General features: G+C 37.9%; 1 protein-coding gene across 5 annotated transcripts in view; it reads left to right on the top strand.

Moving 5' to 3' along the window:
* MARK3 (microtubule affinity regulating kinase 3) overlaps nucleotides 1-21,871 on the top strand; it is a 105,352-nt gene extending 83,481 nt beyond the window's left edge. For 2 of the 5 annotated variants that reach the window (XM_034767903.1, XM_034767905.1), the window contains 4 exons: nucleotides 3,280-3,537; nucleotides 7,708-7,734; nucleotides 13,597-13,641; nucleotides 17,211-21,871. In XM_034767903.1, the coding sequence (XP_034623794.1) occupies nucleotides 3,280-3,537; nucleotides 7,708-7,734; nucleotides 13,597-13,641; nucleotides 17,211-17,556 (676 nt within the window). In that variant the 3' untranslated portion in view covers nucleotides 17,557-21,871. The remainder of the gene's footprint in view (nucleotides 1-3,279; nucleotides 3,538-7,707; nucleotides 7,735-13,596; nucleotides 13,642-17,210) is intronic. The other 3 variants (XM_034767904.1, XM_034767906.1, XM_034767907.1) reach the window with 3 other exon arrangements.
* The last annotated feature ends 2,308 nt before the right edge of the window (nucleotides 21,872-24,179 follow it).

Raw genomic sequence — 24,179 nt, 5'->3', positions numbered from 1 at the left:
CAAATTGCACTTCTCTGTGATAGCAATTATTGTAAGGGAGAACTGCTCTAAAGAACATTTCAGCTAAGATTTTAGGTTTACTATAATTGAGGATGTTGAGAATAGTGACCAACTGAATACCTGAAGAGCTCTTCTAATGTCAGGAGAGAACATATATAAGCTTAAATGTGTTTCATGCCTTTCTTTACAAAACCATGTCATCCCACCGCATGCTGCATACCTGTGCTCTTTACACATTGAGTTTTGACATAGGCAGCATATTTTAAGAAAAAATAATCAATTAGTATAGGGACCAAATATAATGCCTTCCCAAGAGCTACTCTTTTTCCTACTCTGAACATCCCAGCTTGTACCATAGTTTGTCACAACTGTGGAAAACTGCTGGAGGTGGCTTATGAGGTTCATGTGAGTACATTGTTTGCAACACCTCACATCTTTTTATAAAGATTTTTATTGTAACAAAGTAGTAGTGTATTACAAAAGAAACAATTGCAAAACCATGTTGTTAGGAGCAAAGTACTTAGTTATTGCCATGACAGATGTGCAGCAAGCTTACAGACCAAGAAAGCAGTTCTAGCAGCAGGATATGACAGCACCAGGAGGATGACTTCTGACAAAGATGGGGTACAGAAGATTCTGAGGGAAAAGGCTCAAACATTAAGCATCTGTTTGGAGGTAGGGGACCCAGTTTCTATAAGTCTCATAATGCCCTTAAAAATGGAGAAAATTTAGAACAAATAATCCTAAAAAGAGGAAACAGTCAGTTTATCTTTGTAATAAGTTGTACAAATTAAGTTTTGAACCTTTAGTGATCATTTGTTTCAGGATTATTTATCCCTTAAAAAGTGTTTATCTACTTGAGATGCTTGCTATTGAGATTGAAACTGTCCATGCAGCTCTCTGTTCATCCTCCTACAATTTCTTAACTCCCTGGTGTTGGGAATTTTAATGAAAGGCAAAATGGGTTGGGCTTCTTATTACAAATAAAGCCATTAACAAAAAAAGTGATTATAGACAGGGATGCTGATGTCTTCATCTGTGGAAAAACAAAAACCAGGAATGCTAAAATAACATATCAGATCCATTCAGTGAAAGGCTTTTTTTAAAAATTACCCAATTTACATAAGAAAAAGCTCCACTAAAAATGACATGCATGTTGACTCTGAAACTTTTTTCAAAGCATGCTAAATAATCTCTAAATCTATAGTAGGCAGCTGATAGTCTAACTGAACCAGCATCCTTGCGGATCTTCTGGGGTTCTGAGTTAACTGAATGACACAGACTCCAGAGCTTGTGCCCCCAATATCTGTAGCCACAAGGGAGTTTCTTATATATGAACGTATGTAACTTTTTCTTTTGATCACATGGAACAGCAGGTTTGGAACTCCTGTTGCCAGATACTGAGTTACTTCCCTAAGCCTGAACAATGCTTATTTTTTACCACCTAGTTTAAACTATGAAGCACCACATGACAGCCATCCATTCTTTTTGCTGAAGAAGATTCAATAGACCTTTCTTCAAAGCATGAATGTTAATCGATGTTCTGCTCAGTGATCCCCAAGTACAAAGTATTCTTGAAAAATCTTGTCCTTTGCCTGCACAGAGATAATTGAACTGCCATTCCAGAACTCCAACACCCCTAGTCCTTGTAGCAGGGTAGACTCATCAGTAGGATAGACTATTAATTTGCTACTCTAGCATAGATATCCTAAACCTTCAAGTCTGGGTTATGTCCATTAAGTCCTCAACCCGTTACAGTGGTTGAGGTTTATTAAAATGAGAATCCCACTGGAAGAGCAAACTTTAAAAAAACCTGGGCACTTTCAAGCAGCAGCAGAGTTCTTGACTGGAATCACTGTTCACCCAGGAGATCATTCCCAATCATTAGACCTGCGGTGTTAAGAATGTTTTTAAAAAGCATTTTTCATAGGAAAAATAACTGATACAATCTGCACCTTTATTTCAAATAATACTTTGGTGCAGATCACTAAGAATTTCAAAGCCCAAGCTTCCTATACATCCAACTAGTCAAGACAGGTGTCCACAAGCTAATGCTGTCAATGCATTTGAATTATCACATTGCAGAAAAGGACAGTTTAAAAAAAACAAATATGTTTTAGTCAGTGTAAAATAGTTTATTGCTCTATCTCCTATGCAAGTAGTGGTAACACTTATATTCTTTTTGACAAAAGCCAGATGTTTGTGAGAAGTGTTTTCTTTTCACTATACACGGTAGTTTGCACTTTGTCATTGGTCCGTCATGCTGTTCTTTCTGCCTCTGCCTGAACCCAAACCCCCTCGCAGCCTGACCGAAATGTTCGCTTATGCAGCTAGCCCTGCCTCAGTTTGTACCACCTCCTCCTCCAGCATTCGGCTGAGACATCAGAAGTCGATGTCCATGTCAGCCTCTGTGCACACGAAGATGATGTTACTTCCAATAAACAATGACGCAGATAACTTCAAGCTTATGTAAGAAAAACTGAAATAATTGTGAAACTAAGTTTTACCTGCTTTTTAACTTTGTGCTGTGGAATTTTAGTCTTAGATTTGTTCTAGACTGTATTTTCTGCAAGATGTTTCCTAATTTTTAGTTTTGTTTACATTTATTGTTTTGTGGTGTCTGTGATATAATCCTACCATAGTGAACATTTAATACTTTTTTCATACTACTAAAATGATCAAAAATCCCCCTGTTCTTGAACACTTTCGGGGGGGATTATATTCTAATATTTTTGTACTGTTAGGAATTTTAATATTTTCAAGTAGATTGCTGGTATATAGAGTTCTGTTACAAGATGTTCACAAATTAGCAAGGTTCTCCACAGGCATAGAAAGGAGAAAGCAAGGTTATACATTATCCATTTTCCCCCACACACACACCTGGAAGTAAGGTGGGGGTGGTTTTTTTGTTGTTGTTGTTTTTTTTGGTCCTTCCTTCTTTCATCTGTTTTGTCAGTGAAAATCTGTATGCACAGTTTCCTCTAATTCCCAACTGGCTTGCTCAATATTACATTTTTCTAAATGCACAAATTTGTGTTTAGACTTTCTTTATTCCTACTAACTTTTTGTAAAATATTACTTGATTCTGTAATGTGCTATAGTAACTTTTGGGGGGGGGAGGGGTTCCTACAATGGCCTGTATAAGGATGTCTTTAAGTGTACTGTATTGTAGAATTTACAGTTGCACATTTGTAGGCATGCATTGTTTCCTGCAAAGCTTTGGGGTTTCTGTAAAAGATAATATGAAACTGTGTAATATGTTTTTGTTTCCCTCTGTAGCACTGGTCCTGATCAAAGAACTCCTGTTGCTTCAACCCATAGCATCAGCAGTGCAACTACACCTGATCGCATTCGTTTCCCAAGAGGAACTGCCAGTCGTAGCACTTTCCATGGTCAACTCAGAGAGCGACGTACTGCTACATATAATGGACCACCTGCCTCACCCAGTCTATCCCATGAAGCAACACCACTTTCACAGACTAGGAGCAGGGGCTCCACTAATCTTTTTAGTAAATTAACTTCAAAACTAACAAGAAGGTAAGGCTTGTTTTAAAATAACAGCTGTAATAGTGAGAATTTTTCTTCACTTAGGTACTTCCCATTCTCCAAATACTTCATTTTGCTGCAGTTCAGTTCTATTCATATTCCTTGAACAATGTGTGTTAGCCATTTCTGCAATTTGAAATGCTAGATGTATTAGTTTTTGAATTTTTTTTTGAGTTCTTTAGATCTTTGAAAGCCATTGTTCTTATAGTTTATAATTATAGTCAAATTGATTTCTATAGGGTTACATGGGTTATAAGTTGGCACAATTTGGCCTATCGTACTTCCTGCTAGGAAACATAATCGTGTCTCACCTTGATCTGTAACATACTTGAGCTCTGATCCTGCAGAGATTTTACGCACATGTGTTAACTTAACTGTTCATTGCAATGGTGTGGCCTGTCACTAGGACTGACTTCTGTCTGTCTGGAGTTTAATGACAGGTGGGCTAAGGAGCTATAAAGCTAGGCTTGCCAACTTTCTAGTCGCACAAAAACAAATACCCAAGGTCCCGGCCCTGCCCACTACATTCCCCCTCCTTCAGTGGCTTGCTCTCTCCCACCCTCACTCACTTTCACTGGGATGAGGCAGGGGATTGGAGGGCGGGAGGACTCTGGGAAGGGGCCAGAAATGAGAGGTTCAGGGTGCAGAAGGGGGCTTCAGGCTGGGGCAGAGAGTTGGGTTGCAGGAGGGGGTGAGGGCTCCGGCTAGGGGTGTGGGCTCTGGGGTCAGGCAAGGGATGAGGGGTTCAGGGTGTGTTCAGGGCTGGGGCAAGAGATTGGGACTTGGGGTTGGGGTGTGACTTATCTCTGGTGGCTCCCAGTCAGAGGCCCAGCGGGGGTGCTAAGGCAGGCTCCAGAAGCAGTGCCCCAGAAGCAGCCAGCAGGTCCGGCTCCTAGACAGGGGGCCAGGAGGCTCCATGCACCAGTCTCGCCATCAGGCACCGTGCCCCTCCAGCTCCCGTTGGCTGGTTCCCAGTCAATGGGATTGCGGAGCCGGTGCTCGTGGCGGGGGCAGAGCACGGAGCCCTGTGGCCCCCTCGCCTAGGAGCCGAACCTGCTGGCTGCTTCTGGGGCACAGCACAGCACGGTGCCAGTCAGGACAGGTAGGAACTAGCCTGTCTTAGCGCCGCAGCACCGTCAACCGAACTTTTAACGGCCCGGTCGGCAGGGCTGACCAGAGCCATCAGAGTCTCTTTTTGACCAGGTGTGCCGATCAAAAACCGGACACCTGGTCACCCTGTATAAAGCTTCCCTAATTTTTGAAAGAGTCAGCCTAGCCTAAAAGCTCATCTTAGACAGAAGCCTGCTCAACTCTTGAAAGATAAATTTGTGTGGCACTTAGTTTAGGCATAGACCTGACACCGTCTTAAAAGTTATAGCCTACCCAAGGAGCTTAGCCTAAGCGGAGGCTTGCTCCTGTTTTGAGGGTTTTTACTTCAGCAGGAAGTTATGACGTTCTAAATTTGCCATTGGTAACTTAAGTTTCTTCAGCTCCCACAGGAACTAAAATTTAAAAATCATGTTTTTCATATACATTTTAAACATTTCTGAATTTTTATTTTCCTCTTTTTGGTATCTGAGCCGATGACCTATAGTTCATGCATGTTAGAGCACTGCATGACATTTGCGTGTTCATCTTCGAGCTTGCATATAAGTTTTTGCGGGAGTGAGGCTTTGGGTACTATCCACACACCTTCTGATTCTCTCCCTACCTCTGTTGTGCCTTTAGTAGCTTAATCTTGCTAAATTATTTATAGACTATTCCATTTCAGTCTTTGACTATTTGTTTTGTATTAGGCATATACCCCACAAACATTAACCCATTCACTTACTTTCCTTTTTATAACCTTGTACACACACTCTCTCACAGTCTTCATAGTATCCTTCCTTCAAAACTATGTAGGCTAAGTCAACCTGATGTTTCCTCATATCTAACTAGTGATTCCAGTATGAGGAATTTTTGCTTTAAAATGTAGAAGTTGTCTGTGACAAATCCAAGGCCTCTCAGTCCTGTATTTGGTAAACTTTTGCCCTGCTCCAAGTTCTCCCCTCTCTGCTGTATACCATTTTGACAAATTGCCAGGTTAAAGAGGGGAGATGTGTGGGGATTTTTTTTTATAATTAAGATGTCTATTTTTATCTCAGTAACTTTTACCTATAAATGTTGGCTTAGAACAAAGCTTTTCTTCTTCAAACATTCGCTCCTTTTGGAGCATCTTCTTCTGTCTGCACTATTGCTAGTTTTATAATGCTCTTCCTTAGTGTAAATCTCACCCTCAGAGATGTTCCAATAAGCTTTTTTTACAGACTAGACTCCTTCCTACTCTGGGTCCAGCAATCACTCACACACCCCGTAGTTACTGTCCTTTGTTCCAGTTTCTTTCAGGGATCTCTTTGGAGTGGAGAGGCTATCTTTTGAGCCAGCTGAAGACAAAATGGAGGGGTTTCCAGGGCCTTTTATATTCTCTTGTGGGCAGAAACCCCTTTGTTCTCCTGTGCAAAATCACAGAAACAAGAGGGAGTCTAAAGCCACCTGGGCAAGTCACATGTCTATGAATGATTCCGTTTTTTGCAGGCTGACACCATAGTTCACATGTTAGTTTGAACATTCCCAGGAAAGCCTAGATGTGGATTGGCATCTCCCAAAGTCCATTGCTAGTTAAGTACTTCCAATTACTTGACTAACCCCTCACACTATGTTGACCAAATCTGCCTTATGTGCTTCCTACAGCAAACATAAATACAAGCATAGAGCCAACGCTCATAACTTCAGATATAAAAATGATGCATGCAAACACATAGAATGAATGTATTCAGTGGATAATAACCTTTGCAAAGATATGTTACATGGCATATCTAGCATAAAACACATTCATTATGTCATATTTACACTCATAAGAATATTTCTTTAAAGCATTATGGGGTGCAACGTCACACCCTCTTCCTGAACTTACTGCCAGAGACCTGGACGTTGTTCATGGTGTAGGCAATACATGTAAAATCCATGTTTGTCTGTGGTCACACCCCCTTCCAGTACCTTTAAGCCTTATGATGTGATTCATGGGTGTTTTAGCAAAGTTGTGGGTTCCTGGTCCCTGGAAACATGTTGGGGTGTAGTATCGCTAACAGAATGCAGGAAGGAGTCTAGTCTGTGAAAGAAGCTTATTGGGAAATCTCTGAGGGTGAGATTTACCTGCATTTAGTTTCCTACTGTATTAGGCTTAGGTTTGCGTGTTTTTGTTTTATTTTGCTTGGTAATTTACTTTGTTCTGTCTGTCATTACTTGGAACGACTTAAATCCTACTTTTTATATTTAGTAAAATCACTTTTTGCTTATTAATTGACCCAGAAGTAAGTAAGTAATTCCTGGGGGGAGCAAACAGCTGTGCACATCTCTTTATCAGCGTTATAGAGGGCGGATAATTTAAGTTTACCCTGTATAAGCTTTATACAGAGTAAAACAGATTTATTTGGAGTTTGGATCCCATTGGGAACTGGGTATCAGGGTGCTAGAGACAGGAGCACTTTCTAAGCCATCTTCAGTTAAGGTTGCAGCTTTTGGGGGATGTGGTTCAAACCCAGGGTCTGTGTTGGAGCAGACTGGCGTGTCTGGCTCAATAAGGTAGGGTTCTTAAATCCCAAGCTGCCAGGGAAAATGAGCTTAAAGGTAGTCTCAACACATCAGGTGGCAGTCCCAACCCATCACACAGTTCTTGGCACCAAATGACTAAATTGATGTTATGAAGAAATGAGTTAATTTTGGGGCTATTCAACTACCAAAGTTGAGATTTTTTTTCCTGTCTGAAATACATAGGACAATAGACAAAAAATTAATCCCTTTGTAAGTGCAAACAATGCTACAGTTTAAGAATATTTTTAAACTGGTATACATTTGAATTCATAATATTTAGTGATGACTCTTCAGAAGAAATGTTGGAATGCTCTCAGAAGTAAAACAAAGTTGAAAACAAAATTAAGATGACGCTTCCTCAGCCCTGAAATCATTCTTCTAATCTCAGAATAAATTTGAAACTTATTATTTCCAGGTGCATTTAAATATGAAATCTCATTGTTATTGCATGTTTCACTTTTTGAATGAATTTTCAATTTAATTTGTACAAACTTTTTTTGTTAATTATTGTTTTGGCTTAATTTCTTTTAGAAACATGTCATTCAGGTTTATCAAAAGGTAGGATTTATTTATATTTAAAAAAGTGGCTCCTGCAATTAACATAAAATTTGGCTTTCTAGCCTTGGTTTTCTAAAAACTAAACTTTCTGCTGAGAACTAAATACTTTCTTCCTTGAAAGGACAATATAGAAGGAAATCCATTGACTAATGATGATACTTAAGCATCTGTGGCACCTGTATAACAAGATGCAAAGCATGCCTTGTGCACTCTTCTTTCTTTGATAGAGTTGATAGTACCAAAAATAATTCTGTTCTTTATACTAATACACTTAGCATGCTTATGTTTGAAGAATGACGTGTTTGGTAACACTGAAAAATGTAGACAAAACATAAGGGCACAAATGTGTAAAGGTAAGTGATGCTCTACATACTTTATCCTCTAATTTTCTTCATTAGGAAAATTCTTATCAAAATAGTGTATGAATAATTTGCTTCTGGTCATAACAAATTTAAACGTTCACCAAATTTGACTTAAAAATACAAATCACTTGAGAGATTGGAAGTTTGCATGAGGGATGAAGGATGTACATTGAAAATCTTCAAATAAGAAGCATTTTGTAGAGTACCCAAAGCCAAATTACTTTCTTTTATACTGTCCAACAGAGACATAAATTGAAGCACTTAATTACAATTTATAGAATAAACAAAAGAATAAAAGTTATGCAAGTGCATTGACAAAAGGAACCAATCTTGGAAAAACTATCCTACATAAAAGGTTTTAAGAAAGCAGGCGGAACTGATTGTTCTTGCTTTAATACTGGCATAAATTACAAGTAATTCTATTGAAGTAGGTGAAAAAAGAGTCAGGCACCCTATTCTCAAAGCTGTATTGCTTCAGCATTCTTCTCCTAATTCTTTGGAAAGCCCTATCATCCATAAGCCAAAACATGGAAGAAAAAGACCAACAGGAAAAAAGCTACCAAAATATTCTAAAAAATGAAGCATGATGGAAATAAAAAGTATGACTTGGAAATTGCTTACATCCATATTGTCTTCAGGGAATAGAATAAAAAATAAGGGAAGCTTGAAAGATTGTGGGTTCCAATAACTGAATTTAGAGTTTTATACTGAAAGAAATGAAATTTCACAATGAGAAACTAAAAGGTGCAGGAAGTCACGCTGAAAGAAATATTGCTAGAGCTACTCGCATTTCTTTGGTCAGTGAAGACTTCTAAAACTTTGAAACAGCTTTTTGATTGAGCTAAATTTTCTAGTAATATCCTACAGTTGCCTTTTAAGTGTTGCCGAGCTTCTCTGAAATGATGAAACCATGCTCAACTGTTGAGAGAAGAAGTTTTGATTCAGAAGTGGCCAAAAAAAATAAATCATTTCAGCCCAACATACTTTTCTTTAAAAATGGGCATCCATTTGTACTTTCTTTCTAAAGGTAAAATCATCACTGGTATTTGCGATTTGAAGTTTGTCGTACTTTCTTTAGGCAAGCTGTGACCTAAAATTGTTTGGATATAAATTTAGTTAATTCCATTAGGAATTGTATGTAATTCAACTCCAAACTAGCTACTGAAGTTCATTCATTCAAGAAAGTCAGGGTGTGAAAAATACCTTGCGTACTAGACGTGGAATGGTTTCTTTGTTTCAAAACAAATCATAGTATTAGGTTACACTCCCTCTTAGTGCTATGTTTGGGGCATTCCCAAATGTGAACATATTCTAGAATTCTTTTATTGGATTAGTTGCCATCGACATTCATTGTCGGTTTACAGGACTATAAATTGGGAGGAGGAATATACATGGGCTCTGGTAGTTTTATTTGTCGCTAGGGTAGATAAGAGAAGAAATTGAGTGCCAGCAACCTTGTACACTTGACAATGAATAAAGGCGAATTTCTTAACTCGGCATTTAACCTGAGCCACCAAATTCTGCACAGTTGCAGAAGTCAGTGTGAATTCTGTGAATTGCACAGGGATCTGAGATTGAAAGAGAGGCTTTGCCTCTTCCAAAGTTATGGCGATGGCTATTGTAAAACATTAGAAGGTTAATTGAGCAAATAAGCTATTATTTCCACAACTGGACGCTCATTATAACTTAACTGTAAGCCTCTACTGCGTTGAGGCAGTAAGTGAGATGCATCTATTAGTCAGGAAGTTTAATTACATTTTATAACTCATGTTCTAGAGAGTTACCTTTAAATAGAAATATGGCATTGTAATATAAAGATTGCATCTTTTTACTTTTGGGTCAGATATTTGGCATTTGTTAATTGCAGCAGTGTTTCAGGTGTTCTGATAATAACTTTTTCGGGGTATTCTTGTTTAAAAAGAGACTTGCATAACAATGCACCTCTGAATTTTCCTTTTTATTAGTAGACGTGTATGTGCATGTGACTTCCAGTGTGCCTGTCTCTCTCGTTCTTGTATGCAGGCAGTGAAGTGAAATACATTGCTGCCTATAGCATAGATACGGATTTATTTTTTTTAGTCAAATTCTTCTTTACCTCTCATGAATCTCGTCTACAGAAATTCATTTTCTTTTAACATTGGAATTTATTATAGTTGCCACAAGGACAATATTACAACTTCATTTCAGAGAGCTTGGCAAATTCTGAGTGCTACACATTTCATTTGTTTTTTAAAAATTGGAATGTTAATAGTGCACTGCATTCTGATAGGTTTTATATCTCTCATACCTCATCTAACATTAACAAGATACCATGCAGTGTCCTTGCAATTCTGCAGGGATTCCTTTATGTTGTGGAAGGCTAATTTGATACTTGGATAGCAAAATTGTGTTGATATTTTGATAGCTTTTTTGTTATAGAATCTTTTCTTTAATTAAAGGTAACTTTCCTTGAAAAAGCAGGTTGTTTTCTTTTATGTATAAATTAATTAAATCTTATTTTAGTAGACTCCATCCATTTCCATTCTCCCACAATCATTTATAGCTTTTAATCAAGCTGTGAAATACTCTTTAGACAGCTTTATTTTTTAATTTTTCACTGGATTTTTAACAGAGTATACATAGAGAACACTTGCAATGCGCAAAACATAATTCATGATAGATATACAGAAGCACAATACTAGGTCAACATATCACTTATATTTACTACTTTTCACATACCATTTAACAGAAGTAAATGAAGTGCCATAGGCACTGTACTACAGCTGTGGGCTTAAAACAGAAAAATAAAATATAAAATTACTCTATCACAAAACTAATTAGCTTATTAGTCATCTCCTTTCTTTAACACATTATCTGCTCAATAGTCTTCTGTTATAAACCAGGAGTTTGTGTTCCTTTCAATACTGCCGGCCACATTGGCAACTTGGAAGCCTAAAGGCTGTATCTGACTTGTAAGCATATACAGTATTATAAATTACATATACAGTACAGTTTTAATCAGAAGTGCACTGGTATAGGTTTTATTTACAGAATTCTGTACGTTTGCATGGTGCTTTATAGAGCATACCCATGCTTTGAGGTCCCAGGGGGAAGGAAGATCAATGGGAAGACTGACACTGCTTCTCTAAAACTTCATGCCAGGTTTTATATTGGAGGTCACACATCATGGAATGCAGTTTTGAGTGTTAGGTAACCTGGTATATTTATTGGTTCAGATTTTAATTTTTTAGCCTATTCACAATTATAAGTACTTCCAAAAGAGGCTTACAAATAAGAGTACTTACTCAAGATGTATCTTGCCGCAGGTGTTCAGTGAATACCTTTGATTTCTCTAAATATAGATTGAGTATTTAGAAGTTGGTCAATTTTAACTGAACTTCAGCCTCAGCTGCTAGGATCAGCAGAAAATTGATCTGAAACCAGAACAAACTATTTTTGAAAGTCTGAACTTTTGAGCAAAGAAATCTTGAGATTTCTTGTATCATTCATTATAGGGATGACAGGTCATACTCTTATTTCTTGAGCCTTTTTTGTCAACTGAGAAAGTGAGTCTGATGTGATCTATAAATGCTTGCAACTGTAAGCAAAAATGTTCTCTCCTACTTCCCAGGAACAGATGCCTCTAGTGCCCTTCAGAGAGTATTTTTGAGTGCAGCACTTGACATTTTTGTCATCTGAGTCAGGAAGTGACTTCAGACTTACAGAGAGGAGTTTGCTGTGCCTTCCGGAACGAGCCTTCCACAAGATTCTTTGCATGTCTACTGTTGAAATCTCTGGATGTGTTCAGCTTTTATAGCTTTCTCCTTTCCCATAATTCCTCATGCTTTCACTAGTGTTCCGTCCCCCAGAAAGATGGACATCAAGAGCAGCCCAGAGGTCCTGGCTTGTACACCACAGACTTACTAGGCTTTTTCCATTTCTGATTTCTCTAATATCCATTCATTCTAGAGAAGCACATCAGCTTGACATATCTACCAAAGTGATTATAAATATTGGCATTTTAATCTGTCTTTGACAGGCTTCACAAATCAGTAACTAAGAACTAAATTATTTTACTGATCAATATGGACAGATATGTTGCATAGCTTAAAATGATTGCCTCCGTCCTATATTGCTAAAGGTGATGGAACCGTCTCTTCTTATAGCACCTGAACCTGCTTCCATTGATACAATGGAGAAATACACATTGTCTTTAATAGAAGAAGCATTGGGCCCTTAGTTAAGAAACCCCCTTAGAATAGTCGTTGAGATAGGCTTACTCCAGACGGTCATTGTGGTACTATGCACTCTGTATTGACATAGTATTCTGGCAATAAGAACAGGACTCTTGCTTCAATGTGAGCTTCATTTAGCCCAGATTTTTCCCCTCAAGATTTTAAAATAAGACAGCAGTGTTAAGACACATTGAAATGTGATTCTGACCAAAAAACGTCACTGTGAAGTAGTTAGGATTGGTATACAACATACGCGACTTGAACCCACAAAAGCAAGGAAACTAAAAGCTACATGACAGTACATATGTTCCCAGACAGGCATATACCTCATCACCACAACTACCATACACCACAGATGATGCACCAAAGTTTTAACTCTCCCTTCTCATCCTCACACCATTTACCAAGCTGCCCTAATCTACTATGATTAGTTTGTTGTGTTAATGTTGTGTATGCCTGGGGTGAAATAGGCATGGGAGAAAGTAGCGAGGTGCTTGTGGGAGATTTTTCCACCTTGATCCTGTTTGTCTTGAAGGTTGCTTAAATGTAACATTAATATATAACAGTGTTAAGTAACTTTTCTGCCGGTGATCTTTATATTGCTCAATTTCTTTTACCCTTACGCATATGTCTTCTGGAAGATGAGTCCGTGGTACAGGAATTCAGAAGAATTCATATTCAGAGGAATTGTACATATTGAGAAATCTTGAATTTACCTTGAAATTTTTCTTATGCTAACTTTAATTTATATCCTGGTTTAAGGGCGGGTGGGACAAATTAATCAGATCATTTGATCTACAAGTTTCACTATATTTGATCTACAGGTGTGGGTGTGCATATTAAAGCTGTTTTTAATACCATTTTTCTCTTTTACAGCTTATCACTTTAATAATAACAATAATTAGTATATCTTTATTTACACTGAATTAATACATTTTACATATTTCTAATTCAACAATTTTCCCCACTGGAATCTTACCTTTTAACTTCATGTGTATGTATGTCAATATAGTATTACAATTAATACTAAAAGTATCTACTTTTTAGAAACTGTGGCTTATAAATACATATTGTTTTGGTGGGCAAGACATTTGTAGTATTCTAAGTTTGCTGTGATCTTGAAAATCCATTGAATCTTTGTTGCCTAAAGTGTCATAACACAATATATTTTAATTACGGTATAACTGAGATATTGCATTTAGCAGCTATTCAGATATTATGTATGCTAGTATAAGATTTGTCTTCTCTTTCCCACTTCCTTTTGTTTCTGCATTCTTTTCAATGAGGCTCCCGACTGAATATGAGAGGAACGGGAGATATGAGGGCTCAAGGTGAGGGTAATGATTTTTGTTTAAATGTTACTTAGGTGAGTTTGAATCTTTCTCCCCCTGTTTGTGGCTCAGGTTCTAAGCAGCAGGTTTTGTTTCCTTTAGCTCCATGAAACTGTAAACCAAGAAACCCTCCTGTCTTCAAAACAGTGATTAAATCATTGAGTGACTTGGTTCTAAATTCTTCCATCTTTCATGTTGCCTTTTCCCTGTATATATTTCTGCATCTTAGCAGCTGGGCAGGCAGGTAGCCCCCAGTGAGACTGCAGAACTGCTCTATAATCCAATATTGGAGGGTACTAAAGTGTGAGAGGTTTTTTAACCCTTCTCAAGGTTATGAGCATAATCTGACTCTACCAATCAGCTTGAGGCTGCTCGTGTGAAAGCAAATCTCCTCTGATAACACACAGAATTATTAAATAGGTGATCTTCATGCTGAATTTGTTTAACTTTCTAATCAAGTTTTTATTTTTATGCAATACTTTCACAATGTTCTGCCAACACGATGGTACAGAAGTTTGTTTCATGTAACTAGAAATTATTTTTAAAAAAGCCCATAAAAAGGACTTGACTTGTCATTAGTACTTGTTAAAATACTTGTCTTTGTGACTGAGGATGTGAGGGAGATTCGCACACCTAAGCCATTCTTTTTAGGTGACAAATCTAAGGAACTGACCTTATGAGGTGTCATTAGAGGAGGTTTTGAAACAAATTGATAAATTAAACAGTAATAAGTCACCAGGACCAAATGGTATTCACCCAAGAGTTCTGAAGGAACTCAAATGTGAAATTGCAGAACTGTTAACTATGGTTTGTAACCTATCATTTAAATCCACTTCTGTACCAAATGGCTGGAGGATAGCTAATCTGGCACCAATTTTTAAAAAAGGCTCCAGAGGTGATCCCAGCAATTACAGGCCAGACTTCAGTACCAGGCAAACTGGTTGAAACTATAGTAAAGAACAGAAGTGTCAGACACATAGATGAACATAATTTGTTGAGGAAAGAGTCATCATGGTTTTGTAAAGGGAAATTATGCCTCACCAATCTACTAGAATTCTGAGGGGGTCAACAAACGTGGACAAGGAGATCCAATGGATATAAAGTACTTAGATTTTCAGATAGCCTTTGACAAGGTCCCTCACCAAAGGCTCTTAAGCAAAGTAAGCTGTCATGGGATAAGACGGAAGGTCCTCTCATGGATCGGTAACTAGTCAAAAGATGAGAAACAACAGATAGGAATAAATGGTCAAATTTCAGAATGGAGAGAGGTAAATAGTTTTGTCCCTCAGGGGTCTGTACTGTGACCAGTACTATTTTAACTTGTTCATAAATGATCTGGAAAAAGGGGTAAACGGTGAGGTGACAACATTTGGAGATGATACAAAACTACTCAAGATAGTCCAAAGCAGACTGCAAAGAGCTACAAAGGGATCTCACAAAACTGGGTGACTGGGCAATAAAATGGCAGATGAAATTCAATGTTGATAAATGCAAAGTAATGCACATTGGAAAACATAATCCCAACTATACATATGAAATTATGAGGTCTAAATTAACTGTTACCACTCAAGAAAGAGATCTTTTCCAATTCCAATGTGTCTTTTTTTGAGATGGAGCGACCACATATGCATGCAAAAAAGATATTTTGGAATTGGAAAAAGTTCAGAAAAGGGCAACAGAAATGATTGGGGGTATGGAATGGTTTCCATATGAGGGTTGATTAATAAGACTGGGAGTTTTCAGCTTGGAAAAGAGTTGACTAAGAGGGGATATGATAGAGGTCTATAAAATCATGACTGGTGTGGAGAATGTACATAAGGAAGTATTATTTACTCCTTCTCATAACGCAAGAACTAGGGGTCACCAAGTGAAATTAATAGGCCGCAGGTTTGAAACAAACAAAAGGAAGTATTTCTTCACACAATGCACAGCCAACCTGTGGAACTCTTTCCAAAGGATGTTATGAAGGCCAAGACTATAACAGGGTTCAAAAAAGACCTAGATAAATTCATGGAGGATAGGTCCATCAATGGTTATTAGCCAGGATGGGCAAGGGTAGTGTCCCTAGCCTCTGTTTGCCAGAAGCTAGGAATGGGCGACGGGATGGATCACTTGATGATTACCTGTTCTTTTCATTCACTCTGGGGCACCTGGCATTGTCCACTGTTGGAAGACATGATACTAGGCTAGTTGGACCTTTGGTCTGACCCAGTATGGCAGTTCTTATGTTCTAAATTGAATTCTGAATCTTAACATACCACTGATTTTAAACTGTATGGTATACCATGAGAGCAAAAATAATCTTTAAAGAGGTATCTGATGCAGAAAATACTTTTATGCACATATCTGCATGTTAACATACTTTTTGTGAAGGTTTCAGTACACAGATTCCAACTCTTTTTAGCCATGTGGCCACTAATTCATAGCTGAAATACAATAGTGAGCTAATATTCTACAAATTTCTGGAACTCGTCGTCTTATCCATCTATTTCCACCACCACCAAAACAAGAGAAGAATGTTATTACTATGTGCTTTAATTCTTACAATTTTGATAGTCATCACACTTTCTCATTGTAACTTCTGTTGTAGTGACAAGGAGATTATTTTTGTTAACGTTAGTTTGGTATGTTAACTTTCTGTATTTTATTCTGAAAAAGACACTCCAGTAACTTCAGAAGTTAGACTGTTCACCATTGCAAGTTATACATCTCTGATGATTGTCATAGGTGAAGCAATAGTATTGATAAAGATACTTTCCTTGGTGTATGATATGTTTGACGATATTGCGTAGACCCACCAGTACCTGAGCTGAAAGGCAAAGGTCTTTGGTTGCTTGAAATCTCAAACGTTTATGAAGCTAGGAAGGCCGTTATGAAACTCCAGAAGTGACCCTGAGATATTTTAGATTGGTGGGGGTGGAAGGCAGCACATTCAGTCCCAGCAGGTGAGGGATATCCTTCACCTGGCTCCTTCCCCACACTGGTGTATATAGACTCAAGAAGGTTGCTGCAATGCAGTGCCTGAGGACTGTAGTAGAGGAGAAAATGTAAGGGAACTCAAAGGATCCTTCTGCCAGGGCTCTTCAGTGTATTGTATCAGTAAATATCAACTCATATTGGAGGCAACTGTGTCCTAAGTCTTTAAGTTGTGACTTAGAGCTGCTATCTTAATGAGGGTTCCAGAAATTTCTAGAGCTTTCTGGTGCTATATGCCCTGGATTATTGGTCCATGTAGGCTGTAACCTTAATTGAATTACAGGTGAGTGAAAACTTACTTTCAGTATGGTAGTAATAAAGTTTTTCATCCTCCTGTCCCCATTCCTTCCAGTTGTTGTTCACACTAGTTGTGTCTTGGCTTAATTAGATTGTATGCTTTTGGGGTGGGAACAGTCTTACTGTGTGTGTATAATATGCAATGCCTAGTACAACAGGGTCCTGCTCCAAGTTGGGGCCCCTCTGTGCACTTCTGTAATACAAAAAATGCACACTGAACAGGGCAGTTGCTTCATCAACACACGATTTAAGAGGCTATTGGTTGTCCTATTAAATAATAAAATGTTTTCTTTCAGTCGCAATGTAGCTGTGGATCAGAAGGATGAAAACAAGGAAGCCAAGCCCCGTTCGCTGAGGTTTACTTGGAGCATGAAAACTACCAGTTCCATGGATCCTAACGATATGATGAGGGAAATTCGTAAAGTCCTGGATGCCAATAATTGTGACTATGAACAAAGAGAGCGTTTCTTGCTTTTCTGTGTCCATGGCGATGGACATGCGGAAAATCTTGTACAGTGGGAGATGGAGGTGTGTAAACTGCCAAGACTGTCACTGAATGGAGTCCGCTTTAAGCGGATATCGGGAACATCCATAGCTTTTAAAAACATTGCTTCCAAAATTGCCAATGAATTAAAGCTGTAAGAAAAAGTAATTAAGTTGTAAATTAAGTAGCAATTTCGAGTGTTTTTGAGAACACCGATGGAAATGTATAGAATAATATTTAGGCAATAACTTCTACATCTTCTGAATCATGATATTAAAAAAAAATTGAAACAAGCTGCTGAGCTGGGAGGGAGAGTTGGACTTTTTTTTATAAGTGCACTACAGCATTAAAGTTGCCTACTATGTAAAATATTACCCCTTCTGCTTTATTTCCATTGCTCTAAGTCTTTGACAACAAACTGAAACACACAATATATACATTTAAATATGCCTCCTGTTTGTGTGGATGTGAGAATGTACAGTATGTGTGTATAATATATTAAGTATTATATGTAAACTATTCATTTACAACATCAGAGCTGTACCCGTACCTCTTTGGGGGCTAATTTTGGTGCTAAAAATTGAAATGGCCAAGGAGGAAACACTTGAGTTAATATTTAAAATAATTGAATGGTTACCCAGTAAATGCAGTTTTACAGTTCACTGCTGTGTTAAGAAAAAAGTGTGAAGGGTTTGGATTTATGGTTGTGAACATTACTCCTGTTTTTTAAGTAGATCTCATGAGATAATTAAACATTCACTTTTACTCAGTAAGTCTTGCATTATACTTCTCCCACTATTTATTATTTAAGTCTGAATCAAATTAAAAATTAGAGTTGATTTATGCATTAAAATTTGGGTAAATGCTTCAATTTCTCTGTTCATGTTAAACACAAGTGTAAAAATATATCCTTTTTATCTCTTTTGTCTTTCATGACTTAGTAGAATGGGTTACCATTCAGTAAGCTCTACCATTTACTGCTATAGAATGTAAACAGTGTAGTTCAGTGAGAACATCACGTTTTAGTGTCTTATCTTGAGGTAGAAATGTGTTTTTAAAATCTGACTTGCTGGAACTTGACTTAGTGACAATTTCAGACGTTGTTTCTACTGTAAAGGCTTGGTCAGATTCATCAGAAGAACAAAAGGACTCTCAGTAAACGATAAAAGTTCTGGTGAGAATTACCACATGCCTGAGATACTGACTTCCTATGTTATTGCTGGACATACGGTGTCCCTTCCCCTTGAGCTGTGAGCATGCACTCTTGTTAAAATCCAAAAGTGGAAAGCCAATGTCTGCTGATCACTTTTCATACTTTAAATGAAATTAATAGTGATGCAAGATACCAGATTGACAGTCAGCCTTAGAGATGAGCTCCTATCATTTTATAAACACAACAGCACAGGTGGCAGTGGTTCAGCCCTCCCCCTGTCCCCTACTAACTCCCTTGCAATGCCCTCAGCCCAGTTCTGCGAGGTACTACTTATATAGGTGGGAAGATAGTTCAGTCTCCGTGTCAATTCTATCTTTTGGTCTCTGCTGAGACTGCTAAGGAGGAGGTCAGCTGTGGTGAGCTTTTTTTAGTGTGTGGAGAGGAAATTCTGTCTTCTCTGAATTCTGCTATCTTGACCAACTCACTTCCTACAGACCACCAAGCAGTCATCAGATGGTATCAACTCTTAGTTGCTACTGACCTGGGCTGGATTTGAATCACAAACCTGGATACCCTAATCCATTCAATCTACCTACTAATTTTTCCTTTCCTGTATTCAGTTTGCTATTTCGGTAAGGATTTGTGTAGACCCAGTATTATCTATTTGACTTTATTTTATATAAATTTAATGCTTATGGTCCCATTCCCATGCAGCAGTTAGGCACGTACTTAACGTGTGCTTTAATTCAGACCCTAAGCTTGCTTTTTTAAATTACAGTGAGCTAATATAGTTCATCATTGTGTTCGCAACTTAGCTTTGACCCAAGGTGCAAATGCAGAATCCCTAATATTTTGCACGTTAGGTTTTGTGATCCATGCTCTGAAAACAAGAATGTCCTCCTTTATACCTCTTCCTCAGTCTCTAGTGACCTTGCCCTAAGCATTGATAATTATGCTAGCTAAAGGATAGTTATAGTTGTTAAATGCAGTAAAAATTCCTGAATTTACATTTTTAAATCTAGGTATATTTTGTATCATGAACTGGCTTTAGAACTCTTGGTGCAGATGGAGCTTGATGGGCTGTCAGTACTCGTGCTTACTTTGCTCAGGATGGTCTTGCCATGAAAACTCCATTTTGTAATAGCAATAAGAGATTACAGGACAGAAGTACTTCTCAGGTGGGGATTCACGTAGCCTTTTGTTTTCTACATTAAACACTACTCAAGGTGTATTCTTTTCATCCAGTAGTGTACTTCCTGTCGTCTCATAACTTAAACTCCATGTTCTGATTAATCATAGCACTTATTGATTGTAAATCTGTATTCAGTGGCAATTCCAAAGGTTTCATATGAAATGTCTCCTGCAATACTCTGTTCTATTTTACCCATTCAGTATATAATTGTTTCTGCAAAGTGCAACAGTATCATAAGTTTAAATATTTTTAAAAGTTTGTACTTAAGTATTTTTGTCTTAAAATGTATTCAAAAGGTACTTTTAGAAATAATCTGTATTTGAGATATTAAAATACACCAAATGACACATTTATTAGCACTAGAAACAGGTTCTTAACAGCTTCCTTCTCAAATATAATACAAAACTGTCAATTGCAAAAATGTTACGAGTGTTCTTGATCATAACACACACAATGTCCTTCTTCATTCTAAAGTGCAGAACCTTGTAATTATTTGTCTGGTTCACTGGTAGGACAATCACTGAAGGAACTATATTTTGCTATATTAAGAAGATGCTTAATATAAAGATATAGGCCTCAATCCTGCATGGTCACTGGAGAACTTTCAGCTCAGGGGACTGCCTGCTGGTATGAGCTGGCAGGATTGGGTCTATAGTTACTTTATATATCAAACCTACTTGTAATCGGAGTCCAAGATGTGTGTTGTGATAATAGCAGTCCTGGGCACCTCAAGAGATGTGCATCGAGCAACTGAGAAGTGCTTTTGTAACAGCATTAATTTTTCCCTAGAGATTGGTATCTCATTTTCTAAAAATGTTTGTTGGCTCTTGACTAACACACTGTGCACTTCCACCCAAGTCACTGCCAGGTCTGATTCTGAAATCAAGCTTTTCTTCCCTTGGCTAGCAGGTAAAAAATGTTCTGCGTTTTTCCTGGTATATTTTAATTACTATATTTTGCAAAGCTTTCTTTAACTAATTCAGTTCAAAATATTTCTTGTAATACATGGAAACTCAACAGTGAGTGAGAATTAATAAGCTCAACCAAGCTTCTCTCTCTCTCTCTCTAAGCTTACAATTCATTGAAGCAATCTAGTAACCAAAAAGGCATAGATCTGAGAGGAATAACTGCATTTGCCTGACCAGATGTGTTTTTAAGACCTTGGACCATGTTGTGAAGGAGATGGTAAATAATTCAGCGTAAAGAGCAGTACTAGCTGTTCCTCCAAACTTTAGTTTCAAGTATGTTACACAAGCCTTCGTCATTGATATCCCTGAAGGAAGTGACACCCATAGAAACTGGCCTGATCGGTGTGGATTCAAGGAACCTCAGTCTTAGTACAAGTAGCACAAACTCTGGGGTTCTATTCCTCTTATTAATCATTTGCATTACGGTAAAAGTCATAACCAAGATAGCGGTCCTGTTATGCTGGGTGCTACTGGAAACAAAAACAGTAAGATGCAGTCCCACAGAACTTACTATCTAAAATAGGCCACGTTCTGAGAAAGGGGAGGTATCGCTTTCCATATTTTCGGGGAATGGAAGCACAGAGATTAAGTACCTTGCCCATGGTCACGTAGGAAATCTAGGTTCAATTCCCAGGTCTGCTACAGACCTGAATTCTAGTCCAGTCTCTTAACCATAAAATCATTTTCTCTATGTAAGGCCCTGATCAGCAAGGTACAGAACTACATTGCTTAATTTGAATCATGTGAGTAGTCCCATTAGTGTGAATGTTAGACACATCCTAAAGCAGCTTGCTGGATTAGGGCCAACGCCACTCCCTTTGAATCAATGTAACAACATTTGTGTATTTCAGCGGTTCTAGACTGATGGTTTATATTGTGGACTGTGTGCCTCCCATGCCCTAGAGCCTTTTGGTGGCAGTCTGCACGATGAAATATTTTGGGAACCATATAGTGGAGGAGGAGATGTGTGATGTACTTCACTAGAGAGTGTTTCTTTACCCAAATGTTTTGTTTCAAATTTATATCTTTAAGGGCTTAAGACACTGCTATGTTAGTACATTGGTCTAAACATGGTTGGAAGAACGACCTCTTTAGGAATGTGAATATACATTTCAAATTTATATTAATGTATAATTTTTCAAATAAATTTGTGCAGATGGTGACTGTTTTGATCTGCATTTTACTCTCCTGGCTGTGTATATAGTTCTCATTTCCTTCAGTCTTGCTAGAGAAATCTTGGAGCTTTGCAGTGGAGAATGGCTTCACTTCATTAAAAATCACTAATACTGCCAATTTCATCACCATTTCAGACATTTAAGTCAGGGAATGTTCTACATGTGACCAAAGTATTCAGTTTGAGTAGCAGTACGTTGTCTCTTACCAGTTTCAATATTATGTTTCTTGGAAGACTCCCTACTTCAGTAATCTCATTATTGAATTCTTACCCAATTAGAAAACTTTAGGATCAACACTTTATTTCTTCCATTAGCTTCTACCTGAAAATTCACTACGTATGGAATAAAGTCCATCCAATTTGTTGATCAGTTTTACAAGGTTCCTGTCCTACTGGTGATTTTTTCTTTCCAGGCATTGACACTATACTGTGTTCTCTGGATGCATTCTTGATGGATGTACACCTTTCCACCAGAGGCACTAAGAAAAGCAATGGTACTAAAAGTGCTGCTCAGAATTTGAATTATTCTTAAATTGTCTTCCTCAGATTTTCAGATTTGTCCAAGCACTAAGAATAAAGTTTAAACTCAGCTGAATACAGTAGGCTTTTTGCCCCGGCAATGATTGAGAGCAGAAGAGCTGTAGATGTTAATATAAATCCCCACAGCAATCTGTGGTTAACAACTTAGGGCTTGTCTATGCTACCTGCCGATCGATCCAGCGGGGGTCGATTTATCACGTTTAGTATAGACCTGATAAATCGACCACTGAACGCTCTCCCGTTGACTCCAGTACTCCACCAGAACGAGAAGCGCAAGCGGAGTCAATGGGAGAGCGTCAGCTGTCGACTTACTGCAGTGAAGACACCACGGTAAATAGATCTAAGTACTCATTTTCAGCTACACTATACACGTAGCTGAAGTTGCGTATCTTAGATCGACCCTGTGTGGTAGTGTTGACAAGCCCTTAGTGTCAGTAACTGCTAACTCTGGTTAACATTTACTTATCCAGAACTGTTAAATGCAAAGAATAGTAGTGGCAGTTCATCAGGAAAATTGTTTAATGCAAAAAATGTTAAACATTCCTGAAAATTTAAAATTATCATTTCTTCAGCAATTGCTGTTCTGCATTTATGGAGAGTTTCTATCAAAATAATCTGTTAAAACGCAAATATAATACATGCATACAAAGTGGCAGATTTATGGTTGCTGGGGGAACCATAGCACTGAATTCCCTGGCTTTGGGGTTTTTCAGTTCTCAGTCAGTCTATTCTTCTTGCACATTAAATTTCATAAAATAAACATTGAAATCATACATTTCATGTTTCAGTGTAGTTCTTAATCACACTGAATGCATTAGGTGCATTTAATTAGATGTTCTCACAAGTAATCAGAGATTCAAATGATCTAATTAAAATAATCTCAACTGTGCTTTTCAATCTGCAAATTGAACATAGTCATTACGGAAAATACTATCATGTATATGTACAATGCTATTTTCAATCATTCGACTATTTCTTAACCAAAGTTAGAGGCATTTCTCGTTAAGAACGGGTAAGCTTGAGCACTGGGAAAAATCCTTTTTGAATTGAGTGCAAAAAAAAAAAATCTGAAATTTTCTTAAGTGTAACCAGATTTGTGTTTTTCTGATTCAAAAGTGGGCGAATGACATTTAACTAAACTCTGCACAAATATTTCCCTGTGCTGCAGAGAATAAGCATGAAAACTGCCAGCCAAATAGGTAATTCATTTAGAGAGTTGTAGCTCTTGAAAGGGGGGATGTAGAATGAAAATGCCTTGAAATAATTACTCTGCTTCTGTGGCACAATAATGAAGAAAATTAAAAACAAGCTGATACTTAGAGAGAAAACACTAAATGAAAGGCACAGCACTTCCATTTTGTGCTTCAGAGGATGAGGATTGTTTGCTGGAACGATCTCTTATGGTATCTATCTATTTGATCTTGTATTTAGCTGTGACACTAAATACAAGGTTTTCCCAGACTTGAAGAGCCCTGTGTAGCTTGAAAGCTTGCTTCTCTCACCAACAGAAGTTGGTCCAATTAAAGTTATTACCTCACTCCCCTTGTGTCTCTCATCTTGGGACCAACACAGCTATAGCAACACCACTTTCTTACAGTAGATTGTCATAAAATAGAGGTGGAGTTGTAATGATTGCAATGGCCACAGGATGTCTCTCAAATTCAGAAACATAAAAAGGAGCCGCTATGGCTTGGTATTACTCATAATGATGTTGAGCAGTGACTCCAGGAAGTACTCCATAGGTTACAACTTTC

Source organism: Trachemys scripta, chromosome 4 (genome assembly GCF_013100865.1).
Source record: "Trachemys scripta elegans isolate TJP31775 chromosome 4, CAS_Tse_1.0, whole genome shotgun sequence".
In the NCBI taxonomy this organism is placed as follows: Eukaryota; Metazoa; Chordata; order Testudines; family Emydidae; genus Trachemys; species Trachemys scripta.
This window is presented reverse-complemented; position numbering and strand designations above follow the sequence as displayed.